This window comes from Euphorbia lathyris, chromosome 4, assembly GCF_963576675.1.
Source record: "Euphorbia lathyris chromosome 4, ddEupLath1.1, whole genome shotgun sequence".
In the NCBI taxonomy this organism is placed as follows: Eukaryota; Viridiplantae; Streptophyta; class Magnoliopsida; order Malpighiales; family Euphorbiaceae; genus Euphorbia; species Euphorbia lathyris.
The window spans coordinates 96,621,677-96,631,422 of NC_088913.1; the positions used below are offsets into that span (position 1 = coordinate 96,621,677).

The window sequence follows — 9,746 nt, forward strand, 5'->3', positions numbered from 1 at the left end:
GGTGTCCACAATATTAAAATGAATAAAGTTCAGTAACTATGGGCGTAATTTACCCATTATTCACCTATATAATATTCAAACAACAAAAGGCTACTGCTCCAACTCGAATCAAGTAATTTCATTCTTAAAAAGGAAGACTTAATTCTGTAATTCTGAATTAATAACAATTTCTTAAGAAATAATTTACAAATGAAGAAAATCCAATACAAAATTCAATATTTTCATGCACATTTAGCATTTCAAGTAGCTTGAATGCAATGGAAGGGCTTCATGTATGAAAATCTAAGAATCTGTATCTGATCCTGAATTGGATTCGGAATCTGATTCGTACTGAGGCGGCTTCACTCTATTTGTATTCGCTTCTAACGGGGGAAGGCCATCTTCATCACTTGAATCAAGTTCATGATTAACTTCTTCCTCCTTGATGCTCTTCTGTAGACTCCCATTAGTATCATCCGAAGTTGTCGACTTGAAACTTTCAGGCCTGCATTCCGGTTTTTAAAGGCGGTGTTGAAGAAGATGAACAATTTATTAACAACAAAGAGAGGATACAAATAAAAGAACACGAAGGAATAGAAGATCGCAACATGAAGTGTCGAATAAAGCATGAGTTAAATGCACCATTGATCAACTTTCATAGTTATCTCAAAATGGCTACAATAAAATCATTGAACATTAAATTGTCTCGATAAAGTAACTCATGTGACTTCAAAAGCAAAAAGACACTGCAAATATGACGTGGCTTCCACATAAGAAGTAATCAACTTTCACCGCAAACCGAAATGACATGCGACCGCCACCTATCTGAGCAAAACGACATGTGACCTCCACCTAGTTGACACAGTCAGCTAGGTGGCAGCCACGTGTCATCTAGGTAACCGTAACAGCCAGTGTTATTTCGATCAGCGGTGAAAGTTGACTGCTGATACAACAGCCACGTCAATTTTCCGGTGTCTTTTTGCTCAGAGTGGCTTTGGCTTTTATTGAGACAAATTGAAATCGAGTAACCATTTTGAGACAACTATTAAAGTTCAATGACCAACAACAGTGCATTTCACCCAAGTTAAATCTCATCAACATACTAACTTAGCACTGTTCTCTAATACCGAATTTCATTGTTTAATAAGCAATAAGGATTGCAGATATGTGCTTCCAATGATAGTATGCTAACCAAATAGGCAAAAATGGCAAGATTTAGGCAATCTAGACAAGAAGAACGAGAAAAGAAAATAATCAATCAGTAAAAGGACGACAATTAAATGTACCAAATTCCGAGCCATATCTTACAACGTACTTATTAAAGACGCACTAAGATGCCAAAAAGTCCTGTAGCCTATGAGCATGGCACAGCAACACAAGACGCACTAAGAAAAATAATAAATAAAATCATAAAAAACAACAATTAACATTTCTAAAATGCAACAAATAATCAAATACTATATCCAATTATCCATAACCTTAATCATAACATGCATGACATTTATTCCAAATCAACTACTAACTCTTGAGATTAAAACATCCTATTTATAACTTGGAACCCTATAAAACAATTTGTAGCTTCAAAATTTGCACCTAGGCACACGTCCAGCAAGGCGCTAGACTCAGAAAGGCCCACTCAGGCGCGTGTCTGTATAACGCCGCTTTTGGTTTTTCAGGCGACATGCCTGGGGCTTAAAGCCTTTTGCGCTGGAGACGCGCCTTTGACAACTATGTCTTACATATAGAAAAAGTAAAATCACCAACTAATTCTCTTGGATTCAATAATTCAAGAAGTCCATTAATAGCCACTTCAACAGAAACAAAATACCAGATTAATAGTATGTATGCCTATGAACCAAACTGATATCAAGACTTAATGCAAGTCAATTTGGCCCCTAAAGTTGGCAGACGAGTTCAATTTAGTCCAAATCGAAGTTTAGGTATCAACTAAACCCTGAAGTCGGCAATATTTGACAAAATTGACAAAATTTATGTATTGAAATTGATTGTATATAGGCTAATTTGTCAAATATTGTCAAATTCAGGACTGAGTTAGATACCTAAACTTTGTTTTGGGCTAAACTGAACCGTCTACCAACTTCAAGGGCCAAATTGACCCTTAATTCAAGACATAAATGATCATAACTTGTACAATTATATTTCAAGTCAAGGAAACATTTGAAGATTAGATTTATTGAGTGAAAAATAGAGCAAGAATGCACGGATTATGTCCTAGTTTCGGGATGCAGAGAAAACAAACCACTCAGGAGATTTCTGAAGAGCACGAACTTGTTCGTAAAAGAGAACTTGAGAAACAATACTTCCCACCTTGCTGCCTGATTCTAGAGCTTTTTCTTTCCCACTTTCATTAACAACAACAAAACTACCTGTTTTCAATCAATCCATAGATGAACAATGTTGGAATTCCACATAAAAGCTATCTAATTCAAAAATTAATTCACCAAAACAAAGAAGAGTTTAGTGTTATTTGAAACAAACAAGACCTCGTTTCATCCACATGCTCTTATGGAACTTAGCTGGAAATAATGCAAGTGACTTTTCCCCTCTTGAATCCATCACCTTGATCAATAGATATTAAAACAGTTAATACACCCAACATCAAATACGAAGTAAAGATGGAAATGGAAGCTAATTTACACAATTTAGGAACAAAAAAATGGTGGTTAGTCGTAGGAAGCGATTTCAGTTATCAACTATTATGAAGAGATAAGTAGAAAGAAGAAATTTGATCAAATAAGCATTAGCCCTCAAATAAGATATGGAAAAAGAACCTCAATAAGATTGGAACCTCGAAGAGACACAACTTGCGCGATGCTTTGGCCATCTTCAAGAGTCAAATAATGTTCCTTCGTGGCTCTCTTCAAGTTCTTCCTGCCTCCTTTCATTGTTCTTCTACTTCAATTAGGGTTTTATTCAGGGACGGATCTGAGAAAGGGGACAAACTATATATGTAAAATAATAAATTTGCAAAAAATCAACAATAACAATATAAATTAACTACTCATAGTGATGAACTTGTCCATAACCGAAGATTATGGTCTATCTGCACTAGAGAATAAAATAACTTAATTCTACAACTAAATTCGGAAGAATGTTCAATGCACAAACAAGACATTAACAAGCAAACTATATCCATGAAAGCTAATCTGAATATGAACACAAATCAGAACATATATGGTATCACAACGCTATTCAAACTATAATAGATAAACTCATGAACAAAGAACTTAACAGGAACCTTATAAACATTATGATGTAACAGTACGTACGGGAACAAAAGCAAGATGGTGACTTTGTTCTTCAGTTTCAGACTCATTTTGACCAAAAAAAAAAAATTAAACTTCTCATTTACCCACTGATCACTAACTAATACTACATTTGGAAGTTCTTTCCTCCATTGACACAAATTTCTTAAGTTTTCTCAGTAAAACAAGGATGGGTCCTTAGAAGAGAAGAAAAACACTGTAAAAACTTGATTTCCATAGTCGTAGTAATTACCAAGAACACTATAAAAACTCAATTGCTCTCAAAAGAGAAAAATCTAAATATTTTAGGACGTAACAATTCCATTAATAGGAGCTAGAACCAAAACAATAATCTAGACCAGATGCAACAATGATGTTACCAAAAGAGCCGGAAGCATTAAACATTAAAAAGGACACATGACACATAATATTGTTTAATAGCTAAATAAATGAAGCAGCAAAAACCCAACAAAAAACTTCAAGAAAACCCAAAGTGAAATGAAGAAAAACATCTAGTAACAAAACATGTAAAATGAATGTTAGCAATTAAAAAGAAGAGATAATATATATACAAGTAACAGCAAATGGAGAAGTTTTAAGAAAAATTAAACCAAAAAACCATGATGGTAATTAAATAATATAGCCTTAATACATAATTTGCCTCCGAACTTGTCCAAAAAATTTGCCCCCCTAAACATTCAAAGTGCCTCGATAGTCCCTTCAACTCTAAAACCTGTCGATGTTAGAACCCCGTGTAGTCGTTTAAATTTTTCAAGGACCTGCAACACACTGCATGCAGTTTAGTTGATTACATTTTAGGAACTATGGGAATATTTTACAATGTTATCAGAACCGGACCGGATATCGAATCGGATTTGTAACTGGGTCACGGGTCACTTGATCGGACTGGAAGGCTCGGATTGGTCGGACCGGATGACGTAATAAATAAATAAATATATATTAAAATTATATTTATATATAAAATAATTATAATAAGTCTATTTCAAAAAAAAACAAACATTAAGAAAAAAAGTAGTAAAAATAGTAAAAGCTAATGCTATAGGAACACTGATCTGAAATCATGGATTACATGCCATTAATTATAATATAAATATGCAACTTTTCTACTATCTATATCTTTTAATCATGGATTAATTAATTATATAAAATATGCAACTTTTCTATTTGTATATCTCAACTTGCATCACAGCCTAATAAAATTCATAAACGACAAAGCACTCAAAATTAGACGCATTTCTGTATGAATCAAAATTGGATGTTAACTTTGAATCAAAATTACGAAATACATTGATTCAATACTACCATATGCATCATAATAGTATAAACCATTCCAAAAAAGAAAAAAGAAATTTACCCACAAACCTGTGAAGCGGTGCAGTAGGAGCCGTGAGAAATTTCCACAAACCGGTCGGAGGCTTTGAGGCGGCGCCGGCGGCGGAAGCAAGGTCAGGCAGAAAAAAAGAGGGTGGCGGCAATGAGGGGGCTGGGTAGATCGATTTAGGGTTCTGTTGTATCTGTTTTCTGTCAAATATTTTTTATTTTTAAGTTTTTATTAATTTTTAACCAAAAAATAAAGATAATTTTAGTTTAAAAAATAAAAAACCGGGGTCACACCGGTTCCCGGTTGGACCGCCAGGTCCCGGTTTGACCCCGGGTCTCTCCGGTTATTTGAGTATTCAAATAACCGGAGTGGTTCGGACCGGTTTCCTGGCCGGTTTCCGGTCCGATCGGTCGAACCGGCCGGTCCGGTCCGAACCTACCTGATAATATTGATATTTTAAGCAAGTTGAGCGGGCTATATATATATAGGAACATTTTACGCAAGTCAGGGGCTATGGGATACTGTGAAAGTTCACAGTCAATCAAACTTCTTGAACGAGTTCAGAACAAAATGATGTATTAAGCCAATAATATAACATATTCAAATACAACAGCCAACCGTTAACCCCTATATTTGGTTTTTAACCATTAACAAAATTTCAAAAAATCTAGACTACTAAAAAAAAAAAAAAGGGCGGCCCGGTCGCATTACGCGTCCCCGCTGAGCGAGGGTACGGGGAGGGGTCGCACCACAAGGGTGTATTGGGGGCAAGCCTTCCCTTGCCAATTTAATTGGCAAGAGGCCGCTCCTAAGACTCGAACCCGTGACCTCTGGTCACACGGCAACAACGTTTTACCGTTGCGCCAAAATCATTCAAAAATCACATGCACCGAAAATTATCTGCTAAAACAAATCACATGCACCGAAAATCATTCAAAAATCAATACATGAATTGCATAACAAAGAGAACAATGAGAACTTGCACACTAAACTCAAAATCCCCAATTTTGAAAACCTTGGAGTTTAATTGAAATGCAATCAATTGAATTAACTAACCCCTAAATAACGAAGATGATGAGCAATGAACAAGCTCAGCTTTTCTCCTGGACTAGAACCTAATTCAAGAGAGGAGAGGTAGCAACATGTGGAAGCCTGTTGCGATTTCTCTATTGCTAGGAAAGAAATAGCAGACAGCGGGAAGTAGGGGTGGGCACGGTTCGGTTACCCGGTCCATGAGGTAATAAAATTAACCGAACCGAAACTATAGTTAAGGGTGGGCACGGTTCAGTTAACCGGCCCATGAGGTAATAAAATTAACCGAACTAAAACCAATGGAACCGAAACCGGTCCAAACGTATCAGTTAACGGTTCCTACGGTTAACAGTTAATTTCGGTTTTTAACCAATTTTCAACTGTTAACCAAAATTCAACAAGGTTAACCATAATTTAATCAAGATAACATGTTGAAGATCAAGAGTACCTATCATTGTACTAATGAGTAAATATTAGATAGCATTATATATAGAGGTTTGAAAGAGTGAAATTAGAAATTTTACCATACAAGCAGAACAAAGGAATTGGATTAATCCTTAGAAAATTGCGTATAGGTCCTTAAAATTCAATAATTGGGAACTTAAAATTCATTCTAAATACAATAAGTCAATTATAACTAAGGTAGCAGCTGTTCTTGCTTTATTTCAAAGCTCTCTGTTTATCAATGGCCGAAACAGAAAATACCCAAATCCAATCCAGACATTGAATGAAAAGATAAAGACAGTAAAACCAGCAATCAGCAAACCCAGACATTGCTACTTACTTTAATCAACTACAGTGGTGAGAGATCGGAACCACGGCCGTGCGAAACGGAACGGCGATAATACGAAACGACGGTGGTGCGAGACGAAACAACCACGGTGCGAGACGGAGCGACAGTGGTGCGAGAAGGAACGACAGTGCGAGATCGCTCGGAAGGATGGAGGAACCACGGTGCGAGGAGATGGAATGCTTGGCGGCTTCAGAACAGAAACAGTAAAGAATGGTGATAGGTTTCGTTTTGTATATATTTTTTGTCTGATGCCTATATATATTTTGTTGGCAAAAAGCATATTTAAGTCTTGAACTTTGTCTGTTTAAGAATGAAGTTCCTGATCAATTGTTTTTCTATATTGAATCCTTGATCATTGATTTTGTTATGAATTTGGCTTTTATTTACTTTTTCGTCAATTTTGGGAGAGGAGAAGATCAATTTGACGATTCTAACGTTGAAAATCACAAAATGAGAGAGAGGAGAAGATTAAGTTTGGAAGAACTAACTAGAAATTAATTTCTGTAATTTCTTGTTACTTTTTACTCTCTATCCATCCTAGTCAATAAACTTTAAGTTTTATTTGTCCACGTCAATAAGCTGAATCGCCCTAACGATGCGTGCTGCCCATCTCGATGGAAAAGTTAAATAATGGTCAAATCCATAACAAAATCAATGATCAAGAGCTCAATGTAGAAAAATAATTGATCAGAAGCTTAATCCTTAAAACATGTAAAGTTTAGGGCTTAAATATGCTTTTTGCCTATTTTGTTTCGTACCTATACATATTTTGTATATATTAATTTTTTATTTTTTTAAAATAAATATATCTTAAACCGCGATTTTTGAACATCCTGAACCGAAACCGAATCCAAGTATTTTTTCAATCCTAAAACAAAACAGCCGATTCGGATTATCAGTTTTTCGGTTTGGTTACCAGTTTGTTCGTTTTGTTTTTTTTGCCCACCCCTAACGGGAAGGGAGGGGAGGGGTTAGATTTAGGATTTTAGGTTCCATAATTTTTTTTTGTGCTATTAAAATGAACGATGTCGTTTCACACTTTAAGTGAACTTTCGTCTTCAACCTAAGATCTACTTGCAGAATTACTTTTAGGGGTTTTCTCTTCGGTAACAGGGAGTTTGAGGAATCCAACTTGGATGTAAGTGGACCTGTCCATGGATCCAATACCCATTGGTCTGAGGCCCGTGTTTTTTAGGCCGAATTTAGATAATGAAAATTGATTTTAAATTCAGTTTAGCTTAGGTCCGTTACAACCCGTTTATTTTTTATGCGGATTTGGAATTGATAAAAATAGTATGAACTGGTCCACTCCGGTCCATTTTATTAATAGCAATGAGTTTATTTATTTTGTAGTATAAATTTTATTTTTTATAATTAAAAATTATGTATATCATGTAAGTGGTTTATATGAGTTGAGTTTGAGATTTGATTTGTAAACCCGAGCACAATCTGTCTAGTCTAAGCTCCCCTAAATTAATATCGGCTGTACAGGACTTATACTGAACATTCTTACATAAAAGCTCATTAAGTTAGGCTCAACCCGGCCTATGGACATGTCTAGATATAAGACATGTCCATAGGCCTGGCTACTCACTCGATCCGTATTTTTTGGATCGGATTTGAACATTGAAAATTAATCTTAGGTCTAGGTCTGCTAGAGCCTGAAATTTAACATTGAAAATTAATCTTAGGTCTAGGTCTGCTAGAGCCTATCTATTTTTAGACGAATTTGGGATTGATAAAAGTAGCACGGGCCAGTCTTGTTCAACCCACCTTGTTAATAGTAATTAGTGAATTTATTTATTTATAATTAAATATTTAATTTTAAGTATAAATTTTATTTTTTATAATTAAAAATTATACATATTTTTTTAGATTACTTATATGAGTTGGGTTTGTGATTGGATCAATTACATGAATATCATAATTAAGTAAAAAATTACAATTAAATCATATCACCAAACTTAATTCTTAATATGTCATTACTCTCTATATATTATGATTTTACACTATAATTTAAAAATTCTAAACTTCAATTCATAAATCATAAACCCTAGAAAATATATTCTAGACTTCAAATTTATAAATTCGAATCCTTAAAATATATTAAAAGTACTGATTTTATTAGCTTGACATAATCCAAAATTATGACTTGATATAGTTATAAATAGTTTCTAAAAGATGAATTTCTGTGTAATTTTCCCTAGTTTTTAAGCCTAATAGTTCGGTCCGTCTAAATTAACAGCGGACTGAATTGGACTTGAAATGACATATGGGTAATTTAGTAAAAGCACCTATTTTTATATGTAAAGTAGTCTATTGTTTCCAAATGTACAACAGTTCCATTTACACAACTCCCCACTCCGCGCGTGAAATATATTCGCGTCCTCGGAAGTGGTCAGGGAGCAAAAGAGTAGCCATGCTCCTTGTCTAGATGCAGATAGACATGTTCACGGATCGGGTATCCATATTCTTTGGATAACGAAAATTGATTTTAAACCACAGGCTAGGCCAGTCACGCTAAAGTCCGTCTATTTTTTGGACGGGTTTTAAATTGATAAAAAAAATAGTACGGGTTGGCTCATTCCAGCCCACTTTATTAGTAATTAGTGAATTTCTATATTTATAATTAAATATTTATTTTTAAGTTACTTTTTATAATTAAAAATTATGTGTATTTTTTAGATTTGTTTATATGGTTTGTGTTTGGGATTGATTTTTAAACCTGAGTCAATCCAATCCGAATTCGTCTGAATTAATAGCGGCTTGACTGAACTGGCATGAACATTTTTTACATAGGCCATTAGGCCCGGCCCAGCCCAGATATTCATGTGAATTTTCATGCAACATATGGGTAATTTAGTAAAAGCGCCTATTTTTATATGTAAAGTAGTCGATTGTTTCCAAATGTACAACAGTTCCATTTATACAACTCCCCACTCTGCGTGTGAAATATATTCGCGTCCTCGGAAGTGGTCAGTGAGCAAAAGAGAAGCCATGCTCCTCGTTTAGTTGTAGATAGACATGTTCACGGGGTTAGGTATCTGCCCTCCCTATATTCCTTGGATAACACTTAGATAACGAAAATTGATATTAAACCCTCGACTGGTCCAGCCACGCTAAAGCCCGCCTATTTTTTGGACGGGCTTTAAATTGATAAAAATAGTACGGGTTGGCTCATTCCAGCTCACTTTATTAATAGTAATTAGTGAATTTCTATATTTATAATTAAATATTTACTTTTAATTATAAATTTTATTTTTTATAATTAAAAATTATGTGTATTTTTTAGATGTGTTTATATGGTTTGAGTTTGGGATTGATTTTTAAACCT

General features: G+C 34.8%; 1 protein-coding gene across 9 annotated transcripts; it reads right to left on the minus strand.

The window, feature by feature from the left end:
• Positions 1-94: 94 nt before the first annotated feature.
• On the minus strand, positions 95-6,657 carry LOC136226539 (uncharacterized). Of its 9 annotated transcripts, none has more exons than XM_066015091.1 (7): positions 6,404-6,651; positions 4,629-4,787; positions 3,898-4,024; positions 2,789-2,925; positions 2,484-2,559; positions 2,240-2,366; positions 95-484 (listed from the first exon to the last, which is right to left on the minus strand). In XM_066015091.1, exons 4-7 carry the CDS (start codon positions 2,822-2,824, stop codon positions 283-285), a joined length of 441 nt encoding a protein of 146 aa, XP_065871163.1. In that variant the 5' UTR covers positions 2,825-2,925; positions 3,898-4,024; positions 4,629-4,787; positions 6,404-6,651; the 3' UTR covers positions 95-282. The 9 variants fall into 9 exon arrangements, with proteins under 9 accessions (XP_065871163.1, XP_065871157.1, XP_065871160.1 ...); XM_066015085.1 differs by having other exon boundaries at positions 2,772-2,925; XM_066015086.1 differs by lacking the exon at positions 3,898-4,024 and adding an exon at positions 1,295-1,364 and having other exon boundaries at positions 345-484; positions 2,269-2,366; positions 2,772-2,925; positions 6,404-6,657.
• Positions 6,658-9,746: the final 3,089 nt, after the last annotated feature.